Source organism: Aythya marila (genome assembly GCF_965140915.1).
Source record: "Aythya marila genome assembly, chromosome: 6".
In the NCBI taxonomy this organism is placed as follows: Eukaryota; Metazoa; Chordata; class Aves; order Anseriformes; family Anatidae; genus Aythya; species Aythya marila.
The window spans coordinates 1,137,473-1,154,345 of NC_139047.1; the positions used below are offsets into that span (position 1 = coordinate 1,137,473).

At 44.5% G+C, this 16,873-nt stretch overlaps 1 protein-coding gene across 3 annotated transcripts in view; it reads right to left on the reverse strand.

The window, feature by feature from the left end:
- Positions 1–300: 300 nt before the first annotated feature.
- Positions 301–16,873, reverse strand: part of PLCL1 (phospholipase C like 1 (inactive)) — a 189,027-nt gene continuing 172,454 nt past the window's right edge. For all 3 annotated transcript variants that reach the window (XM_082763097.1, XM_082763098.1, XM_082763099.1), the window contains exon 6: positions 301–2,031. In XM_082763097.1, the coding sequence (XP_082619223.1) occupies positions 1,849–2,031 (183 nt within the window). In that variant the 3' untranslated portion in view covers positions 301–1,848. The remainder of the gene's footprint in view (positions 2,032–16,873) is intronic.

The following is a 16,873-nucleotide window of genomic DNA, read 5'->3' on the forward strand; positions in this document are numbered from 1 at the left end:
ATGACCATGCACCATGATCTGAGTTTCAGGCCTTGTGTGGAACACCAGACACGCCTTCTCTGAACCTTATCGAAGACTAAATACACACTCATAATCTAACAGAGAGATAAACAGAGGATTTAGTCCTGGATCTGAACAAATATGGCAAGTTTTACTTAAATGGTATTTAAGGCGTCTGTGTTACAACCTTTGCATTAATACAGTTCCTGTTCAAGCAGGACCTTATCACAAGCAACTCACCCACGCTGAGTCTCACTGGTTACCTCCTGTGTTAAAACACTGTAAAAACATGGGTCAAAGTTGTTTCATAGCTTTACTCTCTCAGTAATGTGCAACATGAACATAATAGTGTTATTAAGAAGTCAAAAATAACTTAACACAATAGCTATATAAGATTCTCCAATGGTCAAACCTTCAGCAATTACTTTTTGTTAAGTTCAGAAAATTAGTATATTTGTTAATCAAATTAATTTAAAAAGTAGCTTTTCAAAATAAAAGCAATGCTTTAAATAAATATAGTCTTTTTTATAACCATAAAACACTTAAGTCCTGTTTAGGTAATACAAATACTACACTTGAGCACAGCACTTATGACTGAAATGAATGTTGTGAGTGTACATGAGCTGGACATTGGGAAGGGCAGGGCTGCAATGCTTTGGGACATTTTCTGTGTTCCTTCTACAGCAGCACAAAAAGGCATCCAATCCTCACTGCTACCCTAAACACTCGACACGTGCCATGTCATTTGTAACTGCTGCATATAATTGCTGGTACCCTGTTTTTTCCCCAAGCTATTTCTCTAACACTACACCCATAGCAGTTCTGCAGCCTTGTTTCAAATTTCTAGCACAGCATGATTCTTAACCACAAACATAAGGCCAGATCCTGCCTGTTTTATCTCACTGACTTCAACAGGATCACTAAGTAGAAGGCAAGCAAGATCTGACCTCACACCTCTTCCAGTAAAGCTCACAGTTTGTGAAATTTATAAAATCTTCCTTCCAATACTGGCACCATCGGGTGTTTCAGAAGGACCTGAAGCTCACCTTCAGAGTTCACAATCACTGAAGAATATTCACAGCTCCTTGTAACTACAGGGCTGACTAGCTATGTTCATCACTACACAAGTTAAATGCTTATCAGCAAAGACTGTAGCTGTCCTGCAGATCTACAAGGTAGCAATGATTCACTAGAATGAAATAAATCAGCTAGTTCTTACATTAACATCTGTTATCTGGATGTACCCCAAATTGCAGTTTGCTAAAATTCAATGAAATGTACACCTGAAATCTAATCATAATCTATCCAAAAATTCTGACCATTTAATATATCCTTGGCTTGAATTGTTCATTAAAAATCATGTTCAGGATCTGCAGCAAACCTCTGTTTTTGCCCTGACAAAAACAGCCATTAGTGACATTTGTTGATGCACTTTGTTTGTTTAAACAGCTTAACAGTAATATAAGTTAAATGATAAAAGCTGGAGAGTAAAATAAAGCACAAAACTGATACAAGTACTCTCTATTTGTTTTGATCTTCAGAATGAACAGGCCTATTCAAAGATGAGAAAGGAATAAATTAGCAAATGGCTAATGTAACGCATGAAAGGGCGTCCAGATGATTTGCATGTGCGCACACACGCACGCTTGCGTACAGCTTGGCTTCATTAGAAATCTCACTACCAGAGTTTAACTTAGATAAATTAACTGCATTGAAATACTGACATTGTGAGGATTTTAATACTATCAACACCCTGTAGAGGGCATTCCTGTGTGAATTTTTAAATGCTTTAAAAAAATAGTTTAGAGTTATTGAAATCTGTGACAAATGCGACAGTTCTGCCTCTGATCACAGCCTCCCATTCTCATCTCCTGTATCCTTCTCCTGTATTGCCTCCAGGCACCGTTTTGACTTTGCATCCGCATGCCCGCTTCCAGTTTTGCTCAGTCCGCAGGACAGGCAGGCCAGCTGGATCTGCTTCATGTTCTCCAGGGCTTCATTCTTGGCGTTCTTCAGGAGGTCACCTTGGCCCTGAGGACGCACAGACAGACAGGCAGAGAGAGTCAGGGATCATGCACATTTTTTGGGACCAAAAGCAAGAACACCACTCTCGTGTCTGCTGAACTGTTCGGTACCATGGAATGTGACCCAGCTCCTGTTTCAAATCCCCTCTGCCCCCCCTCTGCCCCCCTTAGTGGAAGGGACTGAAGCCCCTTGTGCAGCTCAGCTCACCAGGGAAGGCAGCAGCCAGCGCACTGGGAAGGGTGAGTGTGATGGGCACCAAACTCCACCCTTTCCAGAACACCCCTTGGGAGGCAATTTGGACTGCTGTAAGGAGCCCATCACCTCCCAGGAGCCTGTCCCTGCAGGGAAATGGACTCTCTTCTTCCATAGTCAATAGCAAGGTCCTGCCAAAGACAGGGCAGCACATGGTACCCTCTCCTTGTGCCACTTCTCCATCCTCATGAGAACACCCCTCACGTCAGATCGCAAGTGGCAATGACTGCAGGTACCCAGCCGGGGTCCCTTACAGGCCATGAGACCCCCGTTACCCACCTCTCCTTGCACCTGGACCTGCTATCCAGCCTTTAGCAGAAGCAGGCCAAACTGCGTAGTTATAAGAAGCAGGTCAGCCTGTAACACCGCAGTGAATCCATCCGGACCACTCTAAGACCTTTATTCAGACACTTTGGAATGAAAGACTAAATGAGTCAAAGCCTAATTTTATATCTGCTCAAAGCATGCAAGGGTGAAGTGACTAACAGACTGTCAATCCAATTCGTAGCTACCAGGAAAAACGTGTTACATGAAATTTATATTAAAAAGTTTGTGTTCAAAAACGCCAAAATGAATATTTATGCAATATTGATATCTCAAGTGCAAGATTCTGGTGCTAGAGGATACAAATAAATAAAAACCAGAAGATGTATCTGGTAATTAAAATTCAGTATCACTAAGAACTTGAGCTGCTCTTCTCTTAATGTCACCCGAAGCACAGCCTAAAGTACACCACTGTGCAGCTGTTTGTGAGCATATGCAGAAGGAATAACCATGCTGACTGAAATGTCACATTCATATCCCTGCAACCTAACCTGACCTCCTGCAAGCACAGATGCGTTGTGAGGTCTCACAGGAGACAACAGATGTTACGGCAAGAGCTGGGGCACACTGGAAGGGCGACTGACCAACTCTCCTTCAGTTTTCAAAATAAACCAGATGTGTTGGAGAGGAGACATCACAACACCTTCCAGCAGTGGGAGCACCTCAGCTCTCCCTTCCCCAGCGATGAGAGGAAGGGGTTTATCTGACACTGATGACCACATTTCCCTTTTTGCCAGCGCCTGGCACCAGGCTTGCACCGCCTGAGCCTCTGTTAACAATGTTCACAAGCAAGAAACAATGGTGGCTTGCAAGTCCCCCAGCACTGGTAAACACCACGTGGGAAACAACGTCAGCCAGAGATGGCATCCTGCACCCGAGGAGGTGATTGCCTCATCTCCTGGTGACATGAATTTGTCCCTGCTGAACAACACAAATCACTACCCAGATGCTAGGGATCCAACTTAATGCTGGAATAACAAAGAGCGCAGGAACTGAGCACGCAGCTCCGTGCTGTTTGGTATGGAGCACTTTTTAAGAGATTTGTATCTCAGCAGTGTGACAGTTATGGGAATACACAGATGAACAGCTTGGAACCCAGCAAGCAGGCATGGCTTGGAAAAAACAAGACAAGAATAAAATTTACACAGCACATACTTCACATAGCTGTGATCTTGTCTTTAGGACAAAGGTTGGGCTTATGTTTAAAGGTGGTAGGCAGGGATTCAAGAGCCCCCTACGTGCCTCCAGTGCCCAGCACCACTGTCTCTGTCTGCAGAGGGATGGGGATGCAAGCCAATACTGTAGCGAGAGGGACAACACAGCACAGCATAGCCAGAGAGGCAAACACGGTGGTAGGTTCTTCATTACACAGGTGCAATTTAAAGTACTTCAGTTTTAGAATGAAACAGACCCAGCTGCAGCAGGGCTGGCTGCTAGTTCTTGTGTTATGTCACACATACAGGACTGCAGACACTGAAGGTTGTAACAACGAGCTGCCAATCAGTGTGACGATGTTTTGCAGCCTTAAATTCTCTCAGTAAAAATCTGTCACTACATATTCATGCACAGGAAGAGAAAAATCCCCTGAGCACAAAAAGCAACTCAAAACAGACAACCCTACAGCACCATGAACAACTATGCCCAAAAGCTGAGAGAGCCAGTGCAACAGAGAGGTAAAATAATGCTGCTGATGGTGATGAGCGAGGCCCAGCACACAGAAGCATCTGGTGTCCCCTTAGTTGGGGTGTCTAGGGAAAGACTTCTCGGAGCTTGTTCTCTGCTGCAGCATGGCTGACGCTTCCCTGGGCAGTAGGAGTAGTCACATCTGCTGTGCATGGAAGAGGAGGATTTCCTGTCATGCAGCAGCAGAAGATGAATACAGCTCTATAAGCTGATATAAAAAGAGCTTCAGCCGAGCCTACATTGCCTTCCTATGTTCTGTTCCTTCACAGGGAGAGGGAAACCTTTCTCAGGGTGGCCCATGAGTTGTATGAGTGCTTAGGGACACACATTTGAGACACCCATTTAAGGGAAGCTGCTTGGGATCTGATAAACCCAGTTGGAGGACAAGAGCCTCAGCCCATCCTGCAAAAACTCATTTCTGAAGTCACCAGAAGCCAAGAGACTTCACAGCCAGTTTGACAGTGCTGAGCCATCAGCTCTCCCTTATGCATATTCTGATTTCACATTTAAGTAACCAGGCAATTCAGATTACAGGTTTCATTCGAGGCAATGCATGACATGTCTTCTGGTTCCAAGAAGAGAAAAACTCCTCCTGAGCATACTTCCAATGTTTTAAAGATATTCTTATTTTGCAGTGATCTAAAAACAGAAATGGACTTATCAAAACAGTGCAATTCCATTCATGTGCAGACCGATTGATTTATGTCTTAGTTTCCTTGTGCTTTTTATTTTTAAACAGTTGGCTTGTTTGAGCAAGCTGAAAGAACAAAAATTATTTTGAATTATCTATCACAAGAAAATTAATGACAAACCAACCCCCTCTGACAGAGCTGTCATAATTCTAGAGACAGCATAAAAAAAAAAATCTGTGGGCATGCTCTGTTTGAAAAGCCATCTGTTTGCTTTGAAAAACTGGCTGTGAACATAATCCACTTAAGAAAAGTGTCAGCAAAATTGTGTCAACACCTTAATGAACTGAACACTGGATAGAAACTGGAGTAAACTTTGAAAATAAGATTGCATTGAAACAACCTTCATAAAACACTCATGATAATCTCTGTGCACAGAACAATCCTCTTTGCTCTTACAAACAAAGCATCTCTCTTCCATACAGAGATCACAGCAGTCCATTTTGGCATCTATCAATCTATCTTCCTTCAGCTATTGACATCACCAGCCTTCCTAAAAATAAATACTTTTGAGAAAGGTTGAACTCAGTATTTGGCAAGACACTGAATTAAGCCAAAATAGATTAATAAAGCGTTGAAATTGAAAATCTGATAAAGAGACCCATTTTTATTTAGAGCTAGAGAACATTAAATGTAAGGCTCCCTACACCTAACTACAACTAGCTGTGAAACCTCAGCACAAATTAACATTACTGTACAAATAACAAAGCTTGTCAAGCAAGTGTAAGATTACAAACCCATACCTTGACAGGTTAACACTATTTAGCAACCAGGAATAATCTGTCATGGCTTTAAATATTGCTCAGTTAGATAGATATTGGTGATGGCTACAGATTGGATGAATTTTGTATGCTTTTTTATTTTTTCCAGACTCCAAAGTTTTTTTATGAGTCAAGACCTCTTTAAATCCATCTACAAGCCAGACTCTGAGGTCTTGGTGGTGGTGGTTTAGGTAAGCAAGTGAAACACTATTTTGTGTTTGATTCGACAACACTTTTTTTATACAATGCATATGTATTTCTACACAGATATAACTCTGGTAAAGGTATGTACATAAATTAACATTTCTGTTCTAATGCTTTCCAGGAAACACATTTACCTCATGATGACTGTTAGTTTGGGGCTCCTACCCTTACAGGGGCTCAGGCGGTGGCAAAGGCAGGACAGTGACCCCCAGGCTACGGCTGCCCGCACCAGCATCAGGGGCTGCAGGAGGACCCTGAAGGCCACAGCTTGGCCCACTCTGACACCAACAGCACTAGAAGGCTGGCTGATACAAATGGTTTTCTTTGCCACCAGCCACACAGAAAAGCCTGTTTTGGGCAAAAGGGCCTTTCCAACATCCAAAACCAGCTGTGTTTTCAGGCAGGCTGAAACACTGGCCACGAGGGCCATTTTGTAATCTGCTTCTTATTAAATCAGATGTCACGTATCTCCCGGCAGACACATTCCCTGATAGCATATTATGGGAGCTTTCCTTTTCATTCCACAGGGACTGAGTACACAAACAATAAATAACAGAGATCTCTGTTCCTCCCCTGCTGTCCATGCTGCAGCACACTCATGGTATTAATGCTATGTATAAAAAAAAATAATAATCAAAGAAGGAAGCCTTTGCATTATTATTTAATCACAAAGTAAAATCCCCACCCCAGAGCTCTTGGCTGAAGAAGCCAGACACAGCCAAGTAAAACAACTGTAAGCACTGTGTCACTCCACATTTCAGATGTGGCACAGGTAAAATAACAGCACTGATAATCCGTGCTGAGGGACTTGGAAAGCAGAAATACTGAAGTGGTTGGGATATTCATGTACTCTGTGTGAAGGCTGTATTTACTGAGAGGGGCACATTTTCAAAGTGTCACAGTGAGACTTTAATTGTGTTTAATATTAATAAGGAGGCATGCAATTAAACGATCACACATGGTTTTGAAAGTGTAATCCTGAGAAGGAAACCATTAATGAAATGATTAGTCTGCTATGTTAAACTTATTACAAAGAGCAGATATTTTTCCAAGCCTTCCTCAAAGTCAAACGTGGGAACAACTGAGCTGAATCTGATTATGATACATCCAGGTTTCAGAAAAGAATGATCCAAAAATATATGGAGTATTTCTGTATCAATGCAGACTTTAAAAAGAAGAAGAAAAAAAAACCTTTTCATTATTACTGTATTTCTTTTGACAGGAGCTTTACTATCTGTGATAAAGATCATAATGTTCATGTTAGCACAAAAAATGACTCTACACAAGGATTACCCACAAAGCATATAATCACACACAATCTCAAAAATAAGGACTTGTGAAAATAAGCTACCTCATGGGAAAAGCAGGGACCAAATGTTACTTGCCATTCTTTTAAGTTCTGGCATAGGAGAAATTCACTCACTGTCAGAAAATGAATTAATAAGGAAGGAAGGCCACAAATATAAAAGCTGGCATTTAAATGGCACTTCACAGAATCACAGAATTTCTAGGTTGGAAGAGACCTCAAGATCATCGAGTCCAACCTCTGACCTAACACAAACAGTCCCCACTAAACCATATCCCTAAGCTCTACATCTAAACGTCTTTTAAAGACTTCCAGGGATGGTGACTCCACCACTTCCCTGGGCAGCCTGTTCCAGTGCCTCACAACCCTTTCAGTGAAGAAGTTCTTCCTAACACCTAACCTAAAACTCCCCTGGCTCAACTTTAGCCCATTCCCCCTTGTCCTGTCACCAGGCACGTGGGAGAACAGGCCAACCCCCACCTCGCTACAGCCTCCCTTGAGGTACCTAAAAAGAGCGATAAGGTCGCCCCTGAGCCTCCTCTTCTCCAGGCTGAACAAGCCCAGCTCCCTCAGCCGCTCCTCGTAGGACTTGTTCTCCAGGCCCCTCACCAGCTTCATTGCCCTTCTCTGCACCCGCTCAAGCACCTCGATGTCCTTCTTGTAGCGAGGGGCCCAAAACTGAGCACAGTACTCGAGGTGCGGCCTCACCAGAGCCGAGTACAGGGGGACGATCACCTCCCTAGCCCTGCTTGTCACACTGTTTCTGATACAAGCCAGGATGCCGTTGGCCTTCTTGGCCACCTGAGCACACTGCTGGCTCATATTCAGCCGACTATCCACCATCACTCCCAGGTCCTTCTCTGCCTGGCAGCTCTCCAACCACTCATCTCCCAGCCTGTAGCTCTGCTTGGGGTTATTGCACCCCAGGTGCAGGACCCGGCACTTGGCCTTGTTGAACTTCATGCAGTTGACCTCAGCCCATCGGTGCAGCCTATCCAGATCCTCCTGCAGAGCCTTCCTGCCCTCAAGCAGATCGACACACGCACCTAACTTGGTGTCATCTGCAAACTTGTATCATTTAAGGGCAGGATTTTGGAGAGTAGCTTCCCACATACCAAATTCTGATCCAAACACAACAGCTTGTTTCTACATGGCTTACACCAGAGATTTGCCACTGCACAAAACAGGAGAGCCAAATGAATCCTCACTGAGGCCAGAGTCACCCCAGTTTCTCAGTACTCCTGAGTAGTCACAGATGTCAAACTGGGCGCCTCACTTTGGTGTTGGTGTGTTACTTGGAGACCTCCTCTGCCACTTCCCAAAGCAGGGTCTTGCAAAACTTTGCAAGAAGGAAATGCAGCTGAGCATCAATTATATCACCCAGAGAACAGATCTGAGGTGCATGAAAAAGAAAATATCCACCCAGGGAAAGGCAGTTACCATTATGTGAAGCATTAAATCTCTTTAATGAGAGCTGGAAAGGGAAGCTTTTTTTTGCGCAGTTTTGTTTGACACAAGCTGAGATGATAACGATAAGGGGAACATGAGTTTTTAGATGAGTATCAAAGTTGAATCAAAGGTTGTGCCAAGCAATGAGGGCTGATCTGCTCAGCACAACATAGCCTGCAGCTCAGACAGCAAAGGAAGAGGAAGATCAGGATGAGAAATACAGAAGGAAGAGGAAGAGCTGACAAAACAGCCTCCTGCAATCAGAGCCATTCGGATTCTTTTAATTACAAAGCAACAGCTGCACCCCCTGACCTGCGACTGTTCCCTAGCTGCTGTCTTCAGGGCAGCACAACCCACCTGCCTCCTCAACAGGCTCTGCTGGGACGCCAGCAGAAGGAAGGTCTGCCTGAGGTGAAAGGCAGATTTACATGCTGGGGTGAGAATCAGAACAGCCACAGCAGAGACACCTCCTCCCTCCCCAGGAGGAGCCACCATCCCGTTTGATGACTGTTTATGGGCACATTTCCTCATTAGACAGAGGTAAGGCTCAAGACGCCAAGACAACCTCCATCCATTTCATGAACCAGCTGCATGGATGCTGACTCCAGGCTTTCCTGCCTCTCTCTCATTACTCAGGGGGCTGAGAAGGCTCAGAGAGTAGAAAGAAACTCGAGTTTTTTTACTACTAGTTTACTACAAAACTGCCAGCCTACCACTTGTATATTTCCAAATTGCACAACACAGTGAAATGGAGACTTTGAGAGAAGCCTGGGAGGCGGAAATGGGCAAAACTCTGCTGTGATGTAAGGAGAATCTCAAATACAGTCACACAATCAGCAAAAACACAAATACTCAGGAAAAACTTCCAATTCTGGCTGCCAGCCTTCCCAGTGCAAGATCACTGCCTTGTGCAGCTGCAGCAACTTAGGGAAGACTGTCTGTGTTTGTAATTCTCCTACATGACCTGCCTAATGAAATAACTGAGAAGGACCTACGTGACCAGCTTGCTCTCTGAAACACAGTCAAGTGCCCTCCCAAACACCACTGGCTCTAGACCAAAGCCTGAGAAGGAATTAACATCAAGTACTTTCTTGACCTGCTAAGTGGCAAAAGCACTCTCACTGTAGTGTTCCCTATTGATCTTTAAACAGACCTTTCCACTGAAATCTATGGCCTCTCGCAAATCAATGGCACTGTACAGATACAAACCTATTGTTTCATGCAGGCATTCTATGCATAAAAAAAGCAGGCTTTTTTTTTAATGCCTCTTGGTTCTCTCGCATCTGGGTGTTTTAATTAAATTACCTTATATGAGGCTGTCAAAAGCCATAAATGTGAACATTGACTTTCTGTAACTGTTGCAGCAAGAATTCGCTTTCAGAAATAACGGCATTAATTTCACATTAGCAATATGCCAAGCAGTTCAGCTGTCTGTATGTCTCCCAGGCACTGCATCTCACAGACAGTTTGCATGCACAGACACAAAGGTACAGACTCTGGCTCTCAACCCCTCCATGCTCAGAGCCTGTCTTTTTTCTGGTGCTAAGTTTGAAATTGGAGGGGAGCCCAGGAGTGCACAATCAATAGCAAAAAAAAAACATATCACTGAAGAAATAATGGCGCTATTTATTTTTAATACACAGCCATGAGGTGGAAGTCTAAGCTGTATGTCCAGGCATTTTTTAGTCCTCCTTTGGCCATAAAACCCAGTTCCACACATGTACCAGCACCAGCTCATAATTCTAGTAAAGTCTGAAGAGTCCTAGCAAAAACAAAACAAGGGGGAGGAAAAACGAAGCGCTAAGGGCAGACTTTTCTTGCATTTCATTTTTCTAATAAGGGACCAGCTGTGGGAAAAGATACGTTTTGCAGCTCACAGAACACCTGTGCAAAGCAAGCCCTGAGCAAAACGCTTGGCTTGAAATAGCTGGCACTTCCCCACCTCCCTGCTCCCCGATGTCATCCACACTGACGCACAGCCGCGCCGGCTGCAAACCACACAGCTAACGCTGAAATCATGTCCTTCTTCACAAGTGGTGACAGCAAAATGTCCATTAAGTTCATCAGAAACTGGGAAGGCTTTACCAGCCTTCTCAGATCTGGTTCTGTGTTGACTGAACAGGCAACTGTGCTATTTTTGGCTTTCATGTGTTTTTTCTTGCTTGCTTTTTGGGGTTTTGGAGGGGGATTGTTACAGGAGATGTAGTACAAATATTCCCTGCTCTCCTCAGACCACTGCTCAGAGCTATAGCTTAAAAAAAATAATACCTGCAGCTGTGCTTACTGCTAACTGAAATAATCTAATTAAGATGAAATGAAATGAGCTCAGACAGAGCACTGAGTCTCTGGACAGGTAACAGAGCATACTCACATAGCGCTGCTTCCTACATACAGCTCCTTAACACTCTCCTGGTCTCAGATTAATTGCTTGGCACAAGGAACAATATGGTTTGCAGATCTCTGTCTCTCTGAAGGTGGCTGGCAAACATCAACACCCTAATCAGGGTGCAGGAATTTGGAGAACCCACCACAGCTCCCTGTTCCTACACAGTGGACATGTAAACCTCTCCTTGCAGTGCTGGGCAGTCAGCTTGCAACCTGCCCATGAGCGGCACAGACAGATAACAGACTTCGTGCTGTAGCAGAAAGCTTAAGTTAAGCTGAGACAAAAAAAATGCTAAATCACATGAAAGAAAGGAGTGGTGTGTGGGGGAGGGCGGGGGGGATTCAAACAAACATAAAAAAACTAACAGTTAGGATGAAGCATGTTTTTAAAAGGTACTTTACAGTGACCTGATCCACCTCATGTCTGCCAGCTCAGATGTCATTCCTGTGAAGGTAACAGCAGGTTTGCCAATGAGACTGGCCAGTGACTTTGGTAAAAGCAGAACTGAGCCATTTTCTCTGCTCACATTCCCGCAGCCAGAGGTCAGGAAGGCTGCTGCCTGCCAGCAACCGTGGGACCCGTGTGCTAACACAGCTTGTTTACCTTGGGAGAATCCCAGCTTCTCCCTCCCAGTGCAGATGTGAAACCAACTACAAACAAGAGCGCATGAGGTTATTTTTGTAAGAAACACACTGACCCAGGAGGCAGAGCTACTGAAACGAAGTGATTGAGGGAATAAAAAAATTAGGAAGGGTCAGAAACAAGCATTACTGGATGTGAGAACTTTCCATGAAACACATAAATGGAAACAAAGCAAATCAAGTGAACCAAGCACAAAAAAAAAAAAAAAAAAAAAAAAAAGGTACGAGATGGGTATTGTAGTATTGACATATTGACTTACACATTCATTCCCCTAAAACTGCAGTGAGGGAAACAATTTGTGAATCGCTATGCCACTGAAAATGAGACTTTTCAGCAAAATCAAACTTAAGTCATAGAATCACAGAATATCCCGAGTTGGAAGGGACCCATAAGGATCACTGAGTCCAACTCGTGGACTTGAGGACAATTTGTAAGCCCGATACAGTAATACCTCCAAATTTACTGGTGAGGTTAGATACCCCAACGTCAGACCACTGAGTCACCCACTGAAGCTGTCCTTCTGCTGATGCTGCCAGGAGCCTCCAGACTCAGCTCATTTATCTCTGACAAGTACACCTTGTTCAGACAGCTCATCTGAATTTTGTTCAGCAAAGCAAAGCATATGATTATGGACCTCAACTGAGTCCTATGCTTTATTTATCACAGTTTACTAAACAAGACTGTGAGGTCTCTGTCTAAAAAATAAAGATAAAAGGGACATCAAGGGGGTGTTGAGGGCACCTAGCTTTGGGAATGGTCTTTGGCGACCTCCTTGTGTTACCCATAGAGATGGCCTGGAGCAGTCAAAACTAGAACAATGTGCAGATGCCCGGAGCAGGGGATCTATACCCAACTGCCTAGTCACAGCTTTGGGAAAGAAATTACAAAACTTAAAGAATCTTTTCCTCCTCCATTTAGATAACTACATGGAGCACTAAAAATCCTTATTGAACCACCTCTTGCAAGGCCAGTCAGTAGAGGTCTTCTGGATTCACACCAGTGTGACTTCTAGGAGATGGTTCCCATGCTGTGGGGCCTCCAAGCCATCCCAAAGGAGCCTGCACAAACGTGACTTTTTCAGGTGCTTTTCATCGCCTTCATCTGGCTCACCTCCTCTCGGTACACCGGCATGAGCAGACCACAGGTCTAAGGAGCAGGAGTTGGGCAACACCAGACGAGAACACGCAGAGCACATAACTGTCATGCAGAGTGACCCACAGTGCATCAGTAAGCTTCTCCTGCCAACATGGGACCTATTTCTGATCTGTAACATGGAGGATCCTGAGTACAGGCCTTTTTAATTTACTCTTTTATGTCTGACTGTTGTGTCTCTCTAAGTCTGCTCTCTTGTGTACGTAGCCTGACATAAGCAATGCTGCCTTTTTCTTTTTGTGATCTAAAAATAAACAGAACCTGCCACAGCAACAGTCTCTGCTTTTGTCTCAACTTTTCTCACCAAACAAATCCCACAGGACCCTGTGAAGTGGGCAGTAACCCATAGTAGAGAGCATCACCGTTGGCTCCAGCCCTCACCTAGGACTCATCATCTTACACTTCATTTCACATGATCCAAGAAAAAGAAAGCTGTAGTTGTCAAGGATATGGAACAAGATTACTCTACAGTGGATTGGGAAACTGCAAAGCTTACTTTCACCTGCAAGCACTGCAGCCTCTTGTTCCTCAAGCACTGCCACACAGCTCCTGCGCACATTTTTGGGAACACTTGCCATGGCTGCAACTTACAGGATCCACCAGTGCTGCTGGGGAAGAATAACTGCAAAGAAACACCTACGATTTCTGTTTAATGCAGTTTGTGGCTTTCCACTGGCTGCCTAAGCCCGATCCACAGATCCATATTGCCAATAAATGTATATGTTAACACGGAAGTCTTTACTCAACAGCCAGTGACCCCAGACTACAAAAATGAATCAATATCACCATTGCGCTAAAGAGCGTTTTATTCTGTTAACCACAGACCTTGGAATACGTTAGCAGCATGGATGAACATTTTCTCATTTCAATGTAAGGAGGCAAAAATGGAATTAGGACTCATATTGAAATGGGGAAGGTCACACAAGCAAGTCACTGCCTGCTAGATTCAGAATTCAGTTCTTTTGACTCCTCATATAAGTGCACAAAAAGCCACAAAGGTCCTTGCTAGCAATGGCATCATACACATCCTGACAAATGCAGAGAGGATTCCTGCGTATGTCGATGAGGGAGGAGGGGAGGACTTGTCATTCATAAAGAGGTATGCTAGCCCCTGGCTTCAGTAAAACAGTTGTAAAGTACGTTACCAGATGTGACTGAGGCCACTGACAGTGCCAGGGAAAACCAGAAACACCCTGTCAGCAACAGGAGAAGGGGAAGTTTCAGTGGAGCAAATGTCAGCTTTCATCACCTCCTGAGCCCCCTGTGGGATCAGCTTCAATTAGACACCCGTTCTGCCTGCGGGGAGCACCATTCTGTAGACACAGGCATGTAATTCACTTCAGAAAAGGGGCAGTCAACTTCACATCCTTTATGTGAAGACACAAACAGAACACTCAGAAACTATATGTGATCTGTTGTAGTGAGCTCAAAAAATACAACAAAGGTAATTTTTAGAAGACGTTAACCTCCTGGCACACACCAGGGTTTACATTCACCTGCAACCATTTCAGACTAGAGCTGGTTTAAAGTTCCCAGAACTACACCACTGAGATTCAACAACAAGTAAACACTAGAAAAAAAGCAACATACATGTGATCCCTTCGTAGGGCCCTCCCCCACGCACAAATCTGTCCCCCAGTCTCTCCCTGATACTCAACAGCCTTGCACAAAATTGGGAAAATTCACTGTGTCTGGAGGCTTCCAGCATAGAGCCCCGCTTGCTCTGTCCCGGGATGGATAACTAAGTCACAGAGCCCTTGGCTCAGACACAGGCACCCTCGTACGACGACAATGCATGCGCAGGCTGCCGAAAGAAGCTCCCCCATTGCACACAGCCCTGTCATCTAAATCAGCTGGTGAATTTAACAGCTTAGGAACACAAACACTTCAGGTAAATGTCCTTCCAGAGCCCTGTGGGTTACCCTTGCTTGGGCAGGGCACCGAGCTGGTGCATACGAGCTCCCTGTTTAGAGGAAAACAAAGGGAGTTTATTTTACCTGCCTTTCGGTAGCTCAGAAACAATCACAGCTCCACCAGACCTTTATCAGGATGTGTGATGCTGATTCGCAATGGCATTTAACAATTTAAAACATAAGGAAGGCAAAATGCCCTGCCAGGCACGCAGCCTCATCTCTGCACAGGCCAGAAGCAACAACGCGTGTCAGCTGGGGAGGGACAAGACCAGCACAGCAACAGCACATCCTGGGTTGTAATGTGAATCTGCTAAATAATGGAGATTAAACTACAACTGAAATAATTTTAAAATGTAGCACGTCTTTTCAATAATAAATAACCATGCAACCGAATCTCTCTTTTCATACATTATTTAAGGGACATAAGGAATCTTCCAAGTTGTATAAAGAGATAACTGGAGTTTCCTACGCAATAGTCAGTGCCCAAGTTGATACAGACAAATCTAACCAACTGTGCCCAAGAAAAAACATCCATTTTATGCGTCTCAGCACATAAATAATATCACCCTGTTTAACTGATCACCCTGAAATGAAATCAACAGTGAATGCAAGAGAGCAAAGGAGGGGACCACTGAGGTCCTCTGTGTTTGAATCCCCACCCAGGCGACCCAGGCGAGGTACCAAGGGACATGGCCAACCTGAGAAGGAAGAGGTCTCACCAAGCCCCTCGCTGCCATGAGGGGCTGGGGCAGGGGCATCGCAGGGGGCACAAGCCCGCTGCCAGCCCAATGCCACTGGTGGGGCAGGGACCCAGCTGAAAGGCTCTTGTCCCCTCCAGCAACTGCCCAACTGCCTGGCAGGATGACAGCTCGCTGCAGTTTATAATGCGACCTGTCAGAGACAGCTCCTCATTTCCTTTCTTTGTTAGTTCAGCTAGTGACAGATAAAAGGATGAAATGTGCAAATTTCAGCTGAAACATATACTTTCAATACAGCCCTTTTAATTCTTCTGAATGAGGTCACGTTGTCAGATCTGCACAAATAAGATTCCTGACTTCCACGTCTTCCAAGTTGTGTTAATTAACTCTACTGCCGGGTGCAGCAGCCTTTGATATCTGTGTCTCAGATGCAAATGTCACCGGTGCAGGGGAGGGGATGGTAGAAGAAGTTGCTGAAGTTCCTACACTACTTGCAGTTCCTGCCTTCACTGTCTCCTTCAAAGGATGGGAGATGGTAGTGACCTAGTTTCATGTAAGCCTTCTTCAGTGGGGAACCATCTACAAAGGTTGTTCCATTCAGCTGTTTTGGATTTCATTTTTCTTTTCTTACTTCTACCCATTTTTAAGCTCAGCTCAGACACACACACGTGCAGAAAGAGCTCACTTTCCTCAAAAGACAAGTTCCCTCAAGGTACTTGTAATCATATCTGCTGATTTTTCAAATAACCTCCTCACAGGTGATAATCCTGTTACTGCTCAAAGCAGCTCTCATAGAACAAATTCTCTTTGCAGTCACACATCTTCACCTGAACATTATTAATTACTTTTCCAGTTGCGCAGCCTTTGTACAGGATGGCCCACAAATGTGAGAGACGCTGGTCTTTGCAACTAGGTATTAAAACCAGCGCCAAGTTGGTGGAGAACCAAGAGGAGAGCAGCTGTGGTGAAGGCTGCGTCTGCCCCAGCAGCGCAGAGCCGTGCCAGCTCCCACACCCCAGGGGAAAGCTGGTGTGGACCTGGAGCGACAAACTCACGTGAATTGGGTCACAAACAGGGGCAGCTTCAGAGCCACGCAAAGCCTCGTCCAGGTCAAGGATGGGGAAGAACCTGACACACGGGTGAAACAAACACTTTGGCAGTGAACAACACCATGCACTATTTACTGGTTCTCTTTTTTATATATCTTCATAAACATATCTTCATGTGTTTATCTTCATAAACATAGTACTATACTTTAAATGGAGTTCTCCAACTGTTTTAAAGTGAGTGAGATGATGCACATCATTTCACTGCCTGGGGCTATGGTAAACAGTAGAAATGAAGGGATGCCCTGAACAGAATAAGAATGGTGAATAGGGCTGGAGCGAC